The sequence below is a fragment of the Diabrotica undecimpunctata genome, chromosome 4 (genome assembly GCF_040954645.1).
Source record: "Diabrotica undecimpunctata isolate CICGRU chromosome 4, icDiaUnde3, whole genome shotgun sequence".
NCBI classification, from domain to species: domain Eukaryota; kingdom Metazoa; phylum Arthropoda; class Insecta; order Coleoptera; family Chrysomelidae; genus Diabrotica; species Diabrotica undecimpunctata.
The window spans coordinates 117,904,248-117,924,135 of record NC_092806.1 but is presented as its reverse complement, the minus strand read 5'-3'; the positions used below and the strand labels follow the sequence as shown (position 1 = coordinate 117,924,135).

At 31.8% G+C, this 19,888-nt stretch overlaps 2 protein-coding genes across 2 annotated transcripts in view; one reads left to right on the top strand and one right to left on the bottom strand.

Moving 5' to 3' along the window:
• Nucleotides 1-840: 840 nt before the first annotated feature.
• LOC140439910 (uncharacterized) overlaps nucleotides 841-19,888 on the bottom strand; it is a 71,034-nt gene continuing 51,986 nt past the window's right edge. The window contains exon 9 of the mRNA XM_072530081.1: nucleotides 841-2,175. Coding sequence (XP_072386182.1) covers nucleotides 1,903-2,175 — 273 coding nt within the window. The 3' untranslated portion in view covers nucleotides 841-1,902. The remainder of the gene's footprint in view (nucleotides 2,176-19,888) is intronic.
• Nucleotides 2,557-6,869, top strand: LOC140439911 (uncharacterized). Its single transcript, XM_072530082.1, has 3 exons — nucleotides 2,557-3,374; nucleotides 5,493-5,767; nucleotides 6,110-6,869. Exons 1-3 carry the CDS (start codon nucleotides 2,708-2,710, stop codon nucleotides 6,698-6,700), a joined length of 1,533 nt encoding a protein of 510 aa, XP_072386183.1. The 5' UTR covers nucleotides 2,557-2,707; the 3' UTR covers nucleotides 6,701-6,869.

Genomic DNA, 19,888 nt, shown 5'->3' with positions numbered 1-19,888 from the left:
AAATGTGTGCGTTGCTCAAATGCCATTTGTTTGGAGTGTAGAGAAGGGTTTGCGTTACCTGTCTTCAAAATTAGTAGGTAGCTGTAGTATATTTTTTGGTTTATCTAGAAATATATATGTTTGTTTACTTAATTACGCCTAATAATGTTGTATTCTATATTACACATTTTGTTTTATGTAAGTATTATGTATGAATAAGTTTTCTTTGCTCGTTTATACCTAATAAACCCTTTAATATTTTGTTTTTCTCTTCAAATGCTACATTTGTTTTTGATTTATTTCAATTTTTACCTATACTGGTCCAATAGACCATATGTTTCGCATTAGCAATAAAAGTACTATGTTTCGGGTTAAGGGTTAATATTCTCTAGAAGGATCTTCAGAAGGACTTCACCGCTACTTGTGAGAATTTTAGGTGTCGTCTGGACACTTTTCATTCTTCTTTGTCTACTTGTACCTGAAGATTATACTTGGCGATTTTATCGTTATATTTAATACGAAGGTTGTTGTTGTTAGGTATAGCCATCACAAGCGTTGTTTCTCTAGTTAGTTTGTTAATTAGAATAAGAACCGTTCTACTATATGCCACTGATTAGCCTTTTAACACAGCCCAGTCCAACTATAACCTGTACTTGTCATTTTTAAGCATACTATAGGCATTGTTTAAACTATAGGCACCTATAGGTAACATATTTAACATAAGGTAGTTGGTTACTTAGAAGAAGTGGCTGTTTAGTGGCAAGCTCTTTATGGAGATTTCTTATTTGTTGTTTTCTCGACTGAAAAATTATTATTATTATTTATCCTTTCAAATGGGAATTTTGGTAACAAAAACTAAGCAAAAAATAAGTACTTTATTAAAAAAGTTATTAAAAATAATTACAGAGAACAATAAGTTCAAGGTTCAATATAAGTATCATCAATTTGCGTCATATTTTCTTAAATTAAATATTATAAATTATTAAAATATTTATGCTGCAAAAGATGATATAGCTTTACAAGTACTCGCCAAACTATCCGACTAAATTTTGTAAAATTTACTAAAATATATTTCTAAAATCTCTTACACTATTAGGCTATTATACAGATACATCAGCGCACCTAAAAAAAAACTAACAATTTTATTTCAATTAAACAAAATATACATTTGATTTAAATTATTCAGAAACGTTTGGGTGTTATAAAAGAAGAATATCTTATATGATAAGTGTCTTCTAATCTTTAGAACATGCTACGCTTAAAAGGAATACTATTAGGGCATTAGCCACAAACAAAGCATATGAACGATAAAACCAATAAAGAAGTAGACATACAATTTCTCCCCAAGCTGCCTTGCTATAAGAAATGCAGGTACATATTTAAAGGCATAGGAAAGGATCTTCCTAATTTAAAGACACACAACATACCTAAGTATTTAACTTTAGGAAATATCTAAAACGATTAAAATCTTTGAAAAATGTATCAAGAAAAAATGTATAATAAAATCAAGTATATTAGGTAAAATGAATAAAATTAAATTTTAAAGATTTTGGCTCATTAAGGAAACAAAAAAAAGAAAAATGTGTATTCAATGTTGAGAATAGACCCAATAAATAAAATTTATAATTTCAATTTGTCGCAAACAAATTCTTTTTAGGACATTTTGAAGGTTGAATGATGTTAAAAAATTAAATAAGAAGATTTTACACCATCAAAATAGTAGACAAACACAATACGATACAGTATCAAACAGGGCACAACACTTATTTTATCTTATTTAAATCTCTTTTTTAATTTAAACTATCAATTCTTAATTGCAGTCCAGTTTTCTAAAATTACATTTTCAATCTTCCATCCATACAAAAATAAACGAATATTTTGCGATATCATAATATTCATCCATCAATAGGTTTAGTATTAAACTCAATTTAATTTCAATTCGTTTCTAAGAATCTTTCCACTAGGATTTCTAGGGATAATGTCGACAAATTTCACACCTCCTACTAATTTCTTGTAATGAGATACTTTGCCGTTCACCCATCTTTGAATATCTTCTTCGTTGATGTTGGCATTCGCAAGTCGCACGACATATGCCCTAGGAACCTCTCCTGCTAGAGTATCTGGAACTCCCACAACAGCTGCATCAGCAATTCCTTCTATTTCCATTATGAGATTTTCTAGCTCTGTCGGCGATACCTATAACAAATGTTTTTTAAAAATTAATATTTATAATGAAAGTAAAATTATCTATTTAGTTCTTATGAGTATGCCATTTTAGTTTATTCATAATATATTTCTTTAAAGTAGAAGGATTTTCTCATATTGTAAAATCTGCTTTATTATATTGGAATAAGTTTTCTATAACTGATTAAATTTAAAAAATTATACTTTTAAATTAAAATTGTAGTTATAGTAAATTACATATTCATATCATAGTATAAAAAAATAACCATTTGTGGTTAAACTGTGTTCATATCCTGCTATTCCAATTTTATTACTTTTTTTTATTATTTTATTCTTTTATTCCAATTTTAGGCAACACGTATTACATACATTATTAATAGCTTGGCAACGTCGCACTACAATCAGTAAAATTTTACAGTAACCTGTTAAATTGGCGTATGACAACTGACAAATTAAATTCCTCATTGACGTTACCCAGGTGCATCTTTTGTTGTTACTCGATAAGTTTGATATTAAAAATAAATATATTGCACAGTGTTCCACAATGGAAAACCCGGAAGAAATTCTTCATAGTCTAGAAGAATTTTCAAAAATGAAACCAAAAGACATTCCACGTGAATTAGAAGAGTACTTGTGTTTTGTCGCCAAAACAGGCAATCCTATCTACCAATGGCCTATAATAAAATCTCTTTTCCGAGAAAAGCTGATCAATGTTATTACGGACTTCTACGAATCTTGCCCATCTGTAGATATTCCACCTTGTCCTAACGTAGAAATGTTCAATTATGATATGATGAAGAATTTTATATTAGAGAAACTCGACACATTCGCTTCGGCCCCTTTCACAGTCCAAAGGATATGTGAACTTCTCACGACGCCTAGAAAAGAATACAGCAGAATAGACAAATACATGAGGGCGTTGGAAAAGAATATTCTGGTTGTAAGCACAGTAGAGCCTGGCCGAAGATCTGCTGAAAATGGGGAAGAAGGTATTATGAATGGTATAGAGTCAGAACATTTACCAGAAAGTAGCAATTCTAGTCACGACATTAACATTGAAGACATGGATGAAAGTCCTTCTAATTGGAACAGACATGATCAAGATGTACCTGTTTCATACAAAAATGGGGAGAGTGAAGACTTATCAAAAAGTGAAATGGAACCAGCCACACAGGCGGCAACTAGTTTTGAAACAGAAGAAACTAAAACAGGTAATAAGCTTTATCAATCATAATTTTTGTATAATAATGAATCAGTAAAAGAAGTTATTTACATGTATTCTCTCATTATTATGTATTTTGTTAGTCAATAATTAAAATCAGAAAAATAAATCAACATTTATGGCTGATTTCCATTAAGTGTATATCAAATGTACACAAATTACATTTCTTTGTTGTGGTGCTGTTTCAAGTTGTGAGTTTCAATATTTACTTAAACTAAATTATCAAAAACAAAAGAACTAATTAAAAGATGTTAAAAAAAGTTAACACAAAAACTATTTCAACTGGCTATCTGTATATATGACCATCCATGATAAGATAAGAATAATTGCCAATTATTTTTTATTTAATAGCCAACACTGCTTGAAGAGACTTATTGGACATTTTTCACAGATGGGCCCAGTGAAGATAGTGTCAAATGGGTTTGACAAAATGAAATTTTGGTGTTTGGCAGTGTTGAAATTTACATTACAAATCAAACATATGCAATCAAAAGCAATAAGAAATTTAAAAACTAATACTTAACAATTACCAAAAAAAGAAAAAGTAAATAGTAAAATATTGGTATGAATAATAAAGTTAAAAAGACATCTATTGCGATCTGGCAACTGGTGGTTTGAGGGTTCTCTATTGCCAAATATATCCGCTAACCTATCAAAGGGCAATTGCCAAAAAAAATTTCTAATAATTAATTGCAGTTAATATCAAACGAAACAAATATTAATTTATTAATGTTTTATGTAAGGTATAAAATTGCAGAATCCATAAAATAATATAATAAAAATGTACATTTTAAAAGTTTTATCTCTTTGTATTTGAAGCATATAACATATACAAAGGACATGGAAACACTGCGAACGCAATATTTTTTTCTGTGAAATTAAATTGACTGCTAACTTGAGGCTCTCTTCACTGGGACCAAATGTGAAAAATGTCTGACTTATTTAACTGTTATTAAATTTATTTAAATATAAATATCTAATTTGCCTAAATGCCTAATTTTATTACTAAATAACAAATATATTCAAGTTCAAAACATTTTTTTATTTCTGCCAAATCATTAATCGATATTTGTTTTTGAACTGTCTGTTTGTTTAATTTCTTTTCACAAACAGAATCTAATCTTCAAAATTTTCCTATGAACATATAGTGGTTATACTGTAAACATCACTAAGTTTTATAAATTTAACTTTTCTTCAAGTACCAATAATCAGTAAAATAGCAGAGACAAATGAACTGGTATGGGCATCTGATGAGGATGCAACCCAACAGAAGTACAAGAAAAGACCACGAAGAATGTCGTAAAAAAAACAAGAGGCAGACAAAGAAAAAAATGGATATAGCTAGTAGTAGAGGCAGGAAAAGTTAAGTAAATATCACTGGAGGAATTGAAAATAATCCCAGGAAATAGAACAGAATGGAAAATATGGCTGAATGGAAATTAATAAGGGGGAGAAAGAAAGAACTTCTCTGTCTATATCCAAAAATCACATATAATTCAAACGTTCTAAATGTGTCCCTAAAGATAGATTTTATTTTAATATTAAAATATCGTTGGACATAGCAGACTTCTGGTATATTTTGCCATTAATTCAGTGAAGTTGAATTGTTAAAAACTTGACTTGGTCATTTTTTGGCAGTATATTCACAATATATTCCCAAAACTCCACACTGATTGTTTTCAGAAAGTAGGATATGAAAATAAAAACACAAGAACTAACAAAAATAATTATATTTTTGTAATTTGTTAATTCCAGCTTAGATTAGTCTCTAGTTTTTTTGTTCTTTTACGACTAATTTTTAGGTAATTTATCATAAATTATACTATAGTGTATATTTATATTTTTTTCCTATTTTTGTCATCTTTTTTGTTATTTATTTCTTATGTTAACTTGAAAGAATGCTGATTTCAAACATATTGCTCTATATAGTTTTTGTTAACGTTTTTGTTAATGCCTTATTTCAAACATTGAAGACAAATCATTTCTAACAAAAAATTATCTTTCTTAAAAGTAAAACTGTGTGGGTTCCACTACTAACCCACGGAATTCTGTAAATTCTGTGAATTCTGTAAATTTATGTTTTAATTATGAAAAATTCTCTTTTTAGAAGTACCTTCAAGCAGTACTGCTGAAGAACCAAAAGCACAAACCCCAGAGACTGTAATAACTTGCACAAGTACAGAAGAGACAATTGAAACATTTGTTTCTATAGAACCTCAAGAAGGTGCCTATCAGAACCTTTCAGAAGATAGCAATACAGACAGTAACAGTAGTGATTCTTCAAGTTCAGCATCTGTGCCAGAAGCTAAAGAAACTACACCTATAGAAGAAAAGCAACCAGCTGAAGAAGCCTTAGAGGTCGCAATAGATACCACCAATGTGGTAAGTCATTTTAATTCTACTTCTCTATTTAATTTGATTCTCCATTAATATATCACTGTATTAAATGATCACTTTTCCCTACTTTTTCCAATTTGTTGTCCTGAAACTTAACATATTTTAATCCAATTGGGGTTTGTTTAGAGTGTTAAACAATGTTCTAACAGGATTTCAACTTTGGACTGTTAGTTTTAAAATGAGATCAATTACATTAGGCTGTAGATGACAACCTTGTTTATGTTATATTTTTTCGGTTATACTTGTTTTGAGTTTTTATTAATTATTGTAACTTTAACGTTTATAATTTTTAATTTAATTAAAGGAATTATTTTGTATCTGTTTCAGCCTAAGCAAACTGAAACAGAAGTACAAAAACCAGAATCAATTACTGAAGCTGAATTAGAACCCAAGGAACCATTGATAGAAGAAACACAGTTTGAAATTTCACAGGTAGAATCTACAAGTGAATTGCCAACAGAAACACCAATTGAAGACATATCAACAGAAGAAGTAACTCCTGGTCCAAGTGAACCAGAAGTGCTAGAATCACTACCAGAAATCTCAGAACCTCAGGTTGCTGTGGAGACAGAGGATAAAGAAGCAGAAGTGGTGGTTGAGAAATCGTTAGATGCTCCAGAAGAAACGCTTCCTGTTGCCCCAGAAGTAGATGTCCCTGTACCTGAAGAATTGGAAAACATTGTAGATAGTTCAACTGATGATAAGAAAGAGGAAGAAGATATCTCTGAAAAATTACCACAAGAAGAAATCAGTGAATCTGAAAAGATAGAAACAACAAATGATGCAGATGCTGCCACCAATGATCTATCTGACAACAAAGAGCTATCTGAAGAGTCTCCTATGGAAGTAGATGTCAGTCAGGATAAGAAGTCAGAAACTGAAGAGCCTAGTTCATCTGTAGAACCATTTCTAGCATAAATTTCTTTTTGTATGTATAATAAGTCAACACAAGGCATTCATGTTTTTGTCTTATCTCTTTTACATTAACATTTTATTGTATATCATCATTTGGAAAAATTTCGTTTTTATGATACCTTAAGATATAAGTGGTGAATTTTTCAAATAAATTTTTATTTCTTACACTCAATGTTTATGAATCTGTTTTAATAATCCATCATATAAGAGGTTAATAGAATAGTTTTTTCGTGCCAATAAAAAAACTGAGATCTCTGAACACTCTCTCATTAACATTAATCTAATAATCCAATCACAAAATATTCAGTTCTATTTATGTTTAAAAAAATTAATGAAAATCCCTGGAGTCAAAATATCAAGTCAAAACTTGGTATGTGATGATATACTTTTTCAGTTTAGATAAAGTCACAGTTGTCTTTCTTTTAAGTTCAATGAAATTTTCAATTTGAAATTATTCAAATGAAGACTATCAGATTAATATGTTGGAGAACAGGTGTCACTTGTCTTGTTTTAACATGTTGCAACCACCATTGAAAGGTAATTAATTTTATTGTTACTACTATTTTCCAAATTATCAGCAATAATGATGGGATTCAACCGATTGGGCAATATTTTATAGTCAATAAAACAAAATTTAACAATTTTTTGTCTGCCAGACTTGGACTATGTTTAGTTTAGAAAACCTGCCCCTGAAGAGGCTTTATATAATTGGAGCAAAACGTCGAGTGAGTCCCACATTTGCGCCATCTAAACCAGAAATGGCCCAAACCCAGAAGAAAAATTGTTGTATTCGGACTCAGGCTGGATCTATATGACATGAAACGGATTGAGTATGAAAAATTGAAAACAGAAAAAAGAAATGTTTAATGACCTATTAGGCCAATTAAGTTAGGTTTTTACTTGACACAACTGTATAGACGGGTTTGACAGTTGAAATGTATAATACAAAAAGACTTATTTAGGAACTTATTTACAAAAAGAATTTTTTAGTGTAACTATTTTTAAATAAAGAATCAAAACGTCAAACTCATTATTTTGCTCATAACTTAAAAACTTGTCTATTTAGAGATTTGATTTGACGTCAACAGACAACTTTTGCTAAGATTCGCAAAGATATGCTAATAACAAAACAGTTATTGCAAAATAAACATTAAAATCACTGTTTTTGAATATTGTTAATAACTTTGGCATTGTTTATTAAAATTTGTTTAAATATACCTGAACTTCAGGATCTAATGGAGGCCATACACATTAGGATTTGCATGATGGTTTTAACCTTGCATGCATAACCGACAGGCAAGCCCTAGCGTGTATGTGATAAAACTGTACAGTTATCGGTGCATGTACATGCAACCGAGCAAATATGAAAATTCATATTTTATGCCGCTCGGTTTTCCTTGCCTGCGAGCATAGCAAAAGAAGGCTGGTTAAAAAACATAATTTTTATAAGAAATGTCAAAGTTCTTAACAACATACAACATACATAACCTTTCCTCTTCTACCGTTAGGTGTCGAGGGACCTCTTAACAATATATATAATGGCTATACACCCCAGCGTGGAGTTAAACCGCGAATGCTTTATAAATCCTATTTCTTGGGTGGATCAGTCCCTTTTGTTTATGTTATCTTCTTGACAATATCTCCATGTTTTCCTATCTCTAGTTTTTCCTCACCATTCTCTGACTCCTGCCCTTTGGAGGTCTTCTTCAACTTCTTGCAGCCACTTTGATCTTGGTCTTCCAGTTCTCTTTCTTCCTCTTGGATTCCATTCTATCATTGCGTATGTCACTCCCTTATCTCCTGCTCGCCAAATGTGACCTAACCATCTAACTCTGCATTGCCTTATTTTAGTCACGATGTCTTCCTTAAGTTCTTCCTTAATCTCTGCATTTGTTCTGCTTCTATATTCATTTTGCTCTGTTCTGATTGGTTCTCATAATCTTTTTCTCTTTCTCTCTGATATTCTTAAGTCTTCTCCATCTTTTTTAACCATCGTCATTGTTTTTGCTGCATATAATAATATTGGTGTTATAAATGTTCATCTTAGTTTTCTTAGTCAGTGTTTTGCTTTTAAGTAATCTTTTGTTTGCAAAATAAGCTTTATTCGCTGCTAATATTTTTTTCTTTTAGCTCTTAACAAAATTATTGAAAATTTTTTAAGGATTATTGATATAACAATATGATTTTCAGTTCTAAGTATTCAATCCAAACCTCCTCAAATGTATTCTTTGATATTTAGAATTCAATGTTGAGAGTGTCTGGTTGAATTTTAGACCTTATAAAATTATCTGGCTCATATATTTTCGATTTTATTAAATACTAAACTAAAACATACTAAAATTTTAAAGTATAGACATTGTTATGATCCTCTAGTCTAGTATGTAAACATGAATAATGTATGCACTGTGGGCATACTAATATTGTTGAGAAATGAACTTATTTATAAGATAATATATGACTAATTTAACTCTGCCACTCTTTTGTATAACTTCCCTATAATACATCATCATTACTGAACTTATCCAGAGAAAACGCTTACTACCAGTTGAAAAATTCGTATCTGATTACATACTGAAGTCAGCGTAGGTGAAATGTGAGTGGGTGGATTATTATTTATATTTCACTCATAGATACGTTAAATACTTCGGTTTCTCTGTTTGATTATTGAAATGCACCGAAATCTTGATGATCTTTTAAATGAGTCAGTCGATAGGTATAAGCCTATATTTCCATACAATTTTTGTAAACATATAGGTAATGTTTATTTTTAACAGATTTGGGAGATAAGCCAAAGAGATGGATGCTTGTACATAAACATTTATTAAAATAAGGTGTAATTCAGTCTAGTTCAGTTGTGTATTTTGATTGTAAAGTACAGTACCAAATTGCTTGTGTAGTCTCGTATATACATATATTTGTCTCTAGATTTTTATACTGTATAAGGAAAGATAAAACTTCTTTTTTTCAATATTTTTTTATAGCCTTCACAAACTGAAGCATTGTAAGTTTCTTTATATTTAGCAGTGTTCAACAATTCTTGCAAGTCCTCATTCACCCAGTCTTGTAATTTTAATATTGTCTTCCTTGCCATTTCATCTGGTATTATCTTCTGCTGTATGCCAAATAATTCGCAAATATGTCAGCACTGCTGCCCACCTTTGTAAAAGAGTTTAGGAAACTCAGAAAGAGAAGTCATGAATGTAGATCTATCATAAAATGTTTGTTAACCATATACACCTCAGGTACCCTGGCATCATAGTTTTTACAATGTTTAATGACAATTATAATATATATGGAAAATAAAAAAAATTCAGATACGAGAAAAAATTGTCAAAAGACTGTATTTTAATCGAATCTGAAAATTGAAAGGTTACAACTGATCCACTGGATCTTTGCACAAACGTGTTTATAGGAAATAAATCAAAACATTTAAGTCGATGTAAGAATTCTTTTTCTTTCTTCTAGTTCCATGACCAGTATCGATCGTTGGGTATCATGTTGGCTACTATATTTGTCATCATGTCTTTATTGACTGCATGTTTATAATCGGTCAAGTCTTCTTTTGCCTTGGATCTTTCCCAATATGATGAGATGCAAAAGTTCATAGTTTTCAGGATGCTCATAATGTGCCCGAAGTATTCAAACTTGTGTGTAATATATTGACTGATGTGTTGTTTAGTTTAGCTGTCTAAAAACCCCATTTCTGACTCTGTCCACCTAGCGTATCTTTCGTAGCCATCTGTATTACACATCTCAAAAACACAAAAGTGTTTAAATATGGCTTCACTTAGAGTTGACGTTTCTGTTTCATAAAAAAAGATATAAGAATGTGTTATTTTAACTCGAAGCTCAATACTAAAATCGTGACTGCAAATGACGTTTCTCATTTTCCCTATTCTACTCGGCTTTTAAATTCTTCAGTTGAAACCCAGCTCTTATTGATATTACTGCCGATATACATGAGTTTCTCGACTCTGTCCAGTACTGCATTCCCGACTCTAATACCGTCATCCTGCATGTGATTTAGTTGGCTAACTTTCTTAGAGTTTTAATCAATACTGTTTACAGGTCTGGTTTATTTTGTTCATTAGATTTTGGAAGTTCACTGCAGTTAGCCAGTGCCATCGCATATCTAACGTTATTGTCGGTTATATCATTCACTACAATGTCTTTTGTTGTCTCCATTAAAGTTCCGTTAAATATTTCCACTGAATACAAATTACAGAGAAAAGTAATAAGACAGTATACTGGAGGAGTGAGACTACTCATTTTATATTTATTTCATTGCATAGTTCTTGCCACTTGATGCCTAAAAATAGCTGTAATTATTCGTATGTCTCGTCCAATCGAGCTATTTTTAATATTTTTAGCATTTTTTATGTCAGACTTGTCAAAAACCTTTTTATAATCCATTACACAGATGCATACATTTTGATTTATATCTCTGCATCTCTATATTATAAGTACTTGGATACTGAACAGGACTTCTCTCGTACCCAAGCTACTCCTAAATCCGAAATTAGTATTACATACTAATTATTAACTCTTATATCCTTACTATGTATTACTCGCAGGAATATCTTTAAAACCTGACTCATCAGACTTATTATTGGGTGTTCAGTGCAAGTTGTTACACGGTGTTGACTTAAAAATTAGAAGATGTCAATTTATGAATCAGGTATGAATGAGTTTAGAGACTATTACTTCCCATTATACTTATATATACATACTTACCCCCAAGAAACCGTACATTAAATATAATAATTTTAATAAAATTATAAATTCAGTATATTCACTAAAATAAAAATTACTACAAACGCACTTTCAGTTACAAAACTTAAAATTTCCAATGGATAAATCAATCACAATCCGTCATATTGCTATCTTTGTGTGATGTATTGTGTTATATAGGGACAAGCTGTTTCATGACTAATTTCATGACTAATTTCATGACTTTAGGTTATGTGTATGGAGAAGAAACGTAATAAAAAATAATTCGTGTATGATATAAATGTGCAAAGATCCATCGGACAGACTGATAACGTTTTTAATTTTAACTATTTATGTGGTATTCCTCCAATGTAAGATTGCAAAAAAAAGTGTATCAATCTAAATTTGGGCTGCACTTAAAACTTCAGAGGATAGCTATGTAAATACAGCTTAATTCTTAGATCCTCTGTTACAAGTTACCAAAGAAAGAGAAAGAATTATAAAACAATAAGCAAAATTGAGGAGTTCGTTTTATAATCACTTTTATTCGCGATTGTAGGTTGTTTTAAGTTATTAATTAGGAAATTCTTCTCCAATGTTGTGTTCTGTCTTTACAGCTCAAATGATCATTACAGCTGTTATCGATCATTATTCCGGATAAAATTGTTTATTAAGTGTTTGCGGATTTCGCCTAGAATTGTGGTCGTTATGTATCCATCATCCAGCCTCAAGAGTCCACTGCTGAACATAGGCCTCTTCCTCATGTTTCCAACCCCGTCTATCTTGCGCCGCTCTCATCCAGTTTTTATTGAGTCTTTTTAAATCGTCAGTCCATCTTGTAGGTGGTCGACCGACGCTTCTCTTGTCTTCCCTTGGCCTCCATTCCAATAACCTCTTTGTCCATCGCCCATCTGTCATTCTGGCTATTTGTCCTGCCCATCTCCATTTTAGTCTGGCTATCTTCTCGATGATGTCAGTCACTCCGGTTCTTCTCCTGATGTCTTCGTTGGTTATTCTGCCTCGCAGAGTTATTCCTAACATGGACCGCTCCATTCTACTCTGCGTGACTCTCAGTTTGGTAGCTGCTGCTTTTGTTAAGGTAAGTGTTTCTGCTCCGTACGTCAAGACTGAGAGGACGCACTGATCAAATACCTTTCTCTTTAGGCATGTGGGCAGCTCACTTTTAAAAGTTTCTCTCAGTTTTCCAAATGCTGCCCACCCAAGGCCGATTCTTCTCTTCAGTTCATGAGTCTGGTTATCCCTGCCAATCATAATTTCATGTCCCAGGTATTTATATCTATCTGCGAGTTCTATTTCTTTCCCACCAATACTGATGTTCTGGTTGGGTACCAAATTGGTCATGATTTTTGTTTTCGAGATATTTATATTTAAACCTACACTTTCTGTAGCCACAACGAGTTCCTGTACCATCTCTCTTGCCATACCTAGATCTTCAGCTATTATAAGTATATCATCGGCGAAACGTAAGTTGTTTAGATATTCTCCATCTATTTTTATTCCCTTTGTCATCCAATCCAAATTCTTAAAAGCATGTTCTAGCACCGTATTAAAAAGTTTAGTGACATTGGGTCTCCTTGTCTAACCCCCCGTTCTATTTTTATGCGATTACAGTTAGTATGTAATCTGACAGTGGTTGTTGCCTGCAGGTATATTTCGTTACTGTCGTTATGTATATGGCTACTATTTTGTTGATTCTTACAATTGCTGTATTTTATGGTAAGCAACGGTATGCATTTTAGTACATTCTTTGTTTAGGATATTTTAATCAGTTACTTCTAGCCGTACTAATCTGTTTCAGATGTTGGCTATTAGAAGGAAAATTTAAATTTTGTTTCTTAATCTACTTGGTAGAGAAAACTATTTTTCCCGATTTCACATCCATGATATCCTTATATTATTTTTCGTATGTTCTGTATACATAATGTCGTTTAAAATTTTCATATAGGACTCAAATAAAACACTAAATAGCTTTTAAATACTTCATTGCGTTTCGAAATATTTTCAACGAAGATTAATGAACTTTTGAACTAGCCCAAAACTTATATTCCTCTGGAAACAAGTAATCCACGTGTTTTTTTTTTATTTACGCAGAAGTAAAAAATGGTTGAGACTTTGGAGAGAATAGTTTAACAATTCGACGTTTTGTTGCGTAAAAAAATCGATGTGTTGCAAGCTGTGTGCGAACTTATCCTTGATGGAGGAAAATTATTCGTTTGAGATTTGTTTTTCGAAACTCATCCATGGATTGCTCCAAACAAATGGTTGTATACCTATACCTTGGAGTAAAATGTCGACCATCTTTTTAAAAACACAAAAAGGATGATTTTTGTCAGCTTTTCTTTATCTTTGGACACTTACACGATTGGCGTTTACTTTTCGTATGAATCTACGATTCATCATCATTCACAATAGTGTACACGTTTTTTGAGTAACTACATTTGGGGCGGTCTAGGGGATTTTTGATACCAACTTACTCTAAAACTGATTTCAGTTCTTGTTTTAATAGATGCGGTGTCCAACTTATTTTTGTACACACAATTTCCTCACCAGTGATGCTTTTGTTTTGCGATACGTCACATGTCGATCTTCGTAGATAAGCTTTCGTACATCATCGACATCTTTCTCAGCACTGCCGTTTTTTGGTGAACCTGCTCTTGGAGCATCATTACGACTAATCAGTCTACGTCTGAATTCGCCAAACGAACGAGTATTTGTTGTCTGATGTGATGCTTCATTGACGAAAATACTTTGAAGTCTACAGGAGAAACTGATTGAACGAAATTTTTTACGGTTTTATTTTTAACTCTGATAGTTATAGTGATGTCCTAGAATGCAAAACAACAGACTCATATTGTGTTACAGCTTGGTTATTTTTAAACAACTCAAGTAGTAAGTTGTAGTAAGAGTTGTATGATTAGAACATATGTTTCCTCTTTCGTTACTTTTAGTTTAATTAGGACTCAATTTCTTATGTAAGGACAGTGAATACATCACATATAAGCAACCAAATCTTAATTTTCTCGATTTTTGGTTTGATTTCGTTAGAATGGCGCCGTCGAGATACTTTGTATTTGTACTCTAAACTAAAAATCTACTAAGCTGTCTAATCTACTTTCACAATGGATTTGAAAGAATATTGAAAACAGGGGAGAAAGCAAGTGCTAATTGCTTTTTTTTCTGCTTTCTTGACCGACTTAGGCCTGTTCCATCTTCGGGCGCCTTCATATTGAATGTCCAGGTTATCATTACGTTTTTTGCTTGGCCTTTGATGATTTAGCTCGAGAAATTTTTCTAGTGTGTACTCTTTCATTCTATATAAGAGGCTGTTCCACTCCTCTATTCTTTGTCTAGTGTCCAGTCGTTACACATTTTTCTATTACATTATCAATTTCGTATTATTTTTTCTGCGATATCTCCGTCTTCCTTCATTTCACACGTTTCCATTAATCTTCGTGGTATCAGGTCTTGTTTCTGGAGTGAAGGCTATAACTATTCTCACTGATATTTAATGCAGCTGCTTCAATGCTCGAAAAAATATCTTTAACTTCTAATGTTGATTTTGTTACTGCATCTGCGTCAACAACAAAGGCGAGAACGATCTTTGCTCCCCTAGTAGCTATGTCTGGTTTGATATTTTGCATTTAAAAGCACTTGATGTTTTCCTTCCTATTCTAACTTGAGCAAAGGAGTTACTTACACACATTTGAGTTACTGCAGCTAGTTTCTTAGGTATGTTCAACTCAAACACTGCATTCCACAGTCTTAGATGATTAATTGAATCATAAGTCTGGTCGAAATCTGAAAATATCTGATGTAAGACTTGATTATACTCTCAACACATCTCAAGCATTTGTCTATAAACGGGGAATGTATATTATTTCAATCTAACAATAAAGTTTGGGGATAATCAAAGATTGCTAACGCTATGTTTGGAATATCGATAAACATGTTTTTAATTATAGGTCAATATCCTAATACCACTAAGTATAAAGATGTAAAAATATAGGTATATAACAATAATTTTTGTAAATAAACAAGTCAAAAGCATGATTCTTTTCTTGTCTTAAAATTTCAATGCGTTTTGTAATGTTTCTCTTCTCTTTTGGATATATATTTGTCGATAAAACCAAAAACTATAAGGATATAATGATCTCTTGAAATAATGAGTAATATTTCAACTATTATTTTCTTTTTGGCGTTGTAGTTATAAGTTTGATAATAATACTTTTTTTAAACTTAAGTTTTAAATAATTCTCTTATTTTAACGTATTATACTTCATTTTTAAATAAAGTAAATAGTAATTATGGTGTGGCTTTAATTGTCTTTATTATTCCTGTCCAATTTTTTTATTCATAGTAAAAGATTCCTCGAGTGAAGTAATTGCATTGTAGCATATTCTAACAGATTTTCGTAACGATCTGTATGCTTTTTTGTTATCTGACTCATTTTGTCTTTGGCTTTTAGGTCGATTAACCAGGAGGATAGAACTCTGATATTCTCATCGTCCTCATAGTCAATAAAAGAGTGAAAAACCTAACTCTGATATTCTCATCGTCCTCATAGTCAATAAAAGAGTGAAAAACCTTATAATAGACTTCCAACAAATTGGAAGTATGTTGTTCAGGATAGAAATCGATGGAAGGAGTTGTGAGAGGCCTATGTCCAAAAATGGACGAGAGAAGGCTAAGAAGAAGAAGGTTACGACTTCCAAACTATCAACGAAAGACTATATATATATATATATATATATATATATATATATATATATATATATATATATATATATATATATATATATATATATATATACTCCAAGGGAACATGGAGAACCTGATGAGAATACAGTAAATCAAATCGACCATGTAGTGGTCAACACAAGACATTTCAGCGATATCATAGACCTATGTGCAAGACCAGGGGCAAACATAGACTCGAACTACTACCTAGTCTAAACGAAAAGCCAGAGGAGTTAAAGATGAAAGGTTTAACGTAGAAGGGTTAAAAATTTCTGCGATAGTTAAGAGATTTGAGGAAAATCTGAAAGGTAAGCTAGAGAACTATACAGGTGATATAATTGAAGATGTTAACAACTCTTGGAGGCAGTGTAAAACCATATTGGAAGAGGTAGCAACTGAGGTGATTGGAAGACAAAAGTGTGAAAAAACAACGTCGGACTGGTACGATGAGAAATGTGCACAAGCAATGCAAAGAAAAAATCAAGCCTATACAAGGCTCCAAGGACGAAGAACGAGACAAGTAGAGGAAGAGTATAGGTAGCTGATACGAGACAAAAGACGAATACTGAAGAGAAGGATGGATCATATATAAAACCAACTGAAAGAATTGGAGAAGCATAACATACAAATGAAAACGGGAAAATTCTACAAGAAAGTTAACCTGAACAGAAACGAATTTAAACCTAGATTATCAATAGTTAGAAATAGAATAGAAGAAAACATTGGCGATCAGGACCAGATACTAAAAAGATGAGCAGAAATTTTTGGGGAGAAACTAAATATAAGAAATGAGATGGGGTTGCAAGAAGCATAATTCCAACTCGAAGGCATGAAAGACAAAAGAGAGAAAGATAACATCCCAACAGAGGAAAAAGTCATCAAAGTAATACAAAACTTGAAACTATTTTCTTGTGACATCTTAATATAATTACTATTTTTATTGGGAGTACTGGATATTAGTGACTGTCAATATAAACAAACAACACAGTTTATTAGGGTTGCAGTCAGAAAATTGGCCGGGATGTTAAAACACACCAGTAAAAGATGACAAACAAAATTTTTACTATCTGTACCTAAGTTTTAAAGAATTTTAAAATGTATTTTGTCCACTATTTTATGTGTGTGTTATTAATGTTGAGTGTCTATGCTTTTATAAATAATCTCAACGACTATGTCTTGAAAAAGGAATAAAACCATTCCGGAAGCTAGACAAAAAGTCACAAGAGTGTTTCCTTAACATCCCGGCCAATTTTCTGACTGCAACCCTAATAAACTGTGTTGTTTGGTTATATATATATATATATATATATATATATATATATATATATATATATATATATATATATATATATATATATATATTCAAATACCCTTATACCACATAATGGTAAAAAGAGAAGCGGCTATAATTATCCTAAATGAAACCAATTGCAAGAAAATTGAGAATTTAGACATGGGCAAAAGTATCCATAAAGCATGGGGACTTCTGAAAAGATTAAACCATGATTATACATGCTCTCCGGGCCATGCGTCTATAACCGCCAATAATATAGCTAACCAGCTCCTAGAAGCCTGAAACCAGCCTGAACAGAAACCTTTCAAAATAAGTATCAGAATAATTAGAAATGAGGAAGAAGAAACAACCAATATTGCCAGCTCCTTCAACACACAAGAGTTAAACAGGCAAATAACCAAAGGTAAAATAAGAAAAGATGCAGGTCTTGACGACATTCTTGTAGAGGTCGACTATCTTTAATAAGTGTCTAGTAACTGTCTATATCCCTATATAATATATCGAGAAAAACCAAGTTATTATTATTTGAAAACTGAGGAAACCAAGAAATGATACGAAGATGTTCGGTCCCATAGACCCTTAACATCCTCTTAACATGGCTTCTGCCAGAGACATTAAATACTCTCCTATCAATCAGCACAGCCGTTAAAAGCAACTCCAGCGCATGTCTCAGGACTTGTGTGAAAACTGTAACTAAATTATATTTTACAGTTAATTTTAAAAGAGGTGGAGCTGTACCACTTATATGAGACTTTATACGATATTCTACGCTTTTTTTGTTGCGGGTATTCTGCTCTGGGTTTGCGAGTAAAACCTTTATACAGACAGAACATAAAAAGTACAATGTGCAAAGTTGAATTCAAATGATTTACTTTTTCACAAGAGATGTTAAAACATTGAAAAACATTTTGGTCCCACAAGTACCAAGATAACTCGACCAAAAACACATACTAGCCAAAAGTCTCTTCCCCCTCGTATCTTTGAACGGTCATACTTATAACAACTTAGTAATTTTGCCTATCCTGTATACATATATTTTTTTGATGGCACGCTATATACATTATATCTAGTATACATCTCAAGTCGTTTTATTTGATGTGTTATATGCTAGAATTCGACTAGTTAGTTACTTTATACTCAGTCGGAGGCCTTTTTCAGGTCAATAAAGCAAATTTACCTTATAATATGTCTACTACTATCCATAATGTCATGTGATATCTCGTATATCGCTATACGTTTATTAATAACGAAGATGTTATGTAATGCCCTTTTGGTAATCGCCTTATTTGTTTTTTCTATCTTAATATATTCGTTATGTCGGTCAGATAGCCAAGCGGGCCAGGCGGCCGATTCTCATTCGCTTCTCTGTCGAATGGTTCAGTGGATGTGGGTTCAAGCCCCGGCACGGCGTGCGGAAAAATAAAAGGGTCAACGCAGCAGTTTAAAATTCTAAAACGAATCTGCGGCTTAGACTAGAATATGCTGGTGTCTAATCGGCCTATGGTGGAGCAGTACGGCAAGAGATAAGGGCTTGCGGCTCGGTGTCACTCCTCCATGATCCCTACCGGAAGGGCGTGGCGACTAAATACCGGTATATATATATATATATATATATATATATATATATATATATATATATATATATATATATATATATATATATATATATATATATATATATATATATATATATTCGTTATATCCTACCCTTTCATTTGCTATGTCACATGTTAGAATTCGATCAGTTGTTTATTTTTCTCAGCCAGAAGCCTTCTTTAGGTCAATAAATCAAAATTTGTCTTATATTAAATCTATGTTTAGCCATAGTGCCCTATGATATCTCGTATGTCGCTAGATGTTCATTAATATTGAAAATACTGTGTAGTGCCCTTTTGGTAGTCACCTTGTTTGTTTTTTCTATCTTAATATATTCGTTATATACTCCCCTTTCGTTTAAAATACATAAAATGATATATTAACCATTCTCTAGAAATATATTGTTACGAAAGATTTATTTAGATTATTTATTGAGATTTATTCCATATTGAAAAAGTACCTTGGCGAAAAAGAAGGCCTATTAAAGAAATCTAGAATGATCAAGATGTCATCGAGAAACCCTGAACTATCTAGTAATGTTTTTAATGTCAGAAAATATATATAAACATAAAAAGTTGACAGTTAGTAACAGTAGTATTTTGAAGTTTATAGTTGTTATTGAGTTAAAGTATTGTAATATTGTTGGTGTTTGAATAAGTTATTTTAAAGAGTAACAATATTGATCACTGATCATTTGTTGCCATAAATTGTGTAATTTTTTCTGTTATTTCCTTTCTCTTATGATTCTGATTATTTTGAACATTTCTATCAAAATATTACAACTTTTAGCTTGAACGGATTCAAAGTGTACATTTCTCCTACCTTTTAGCTCT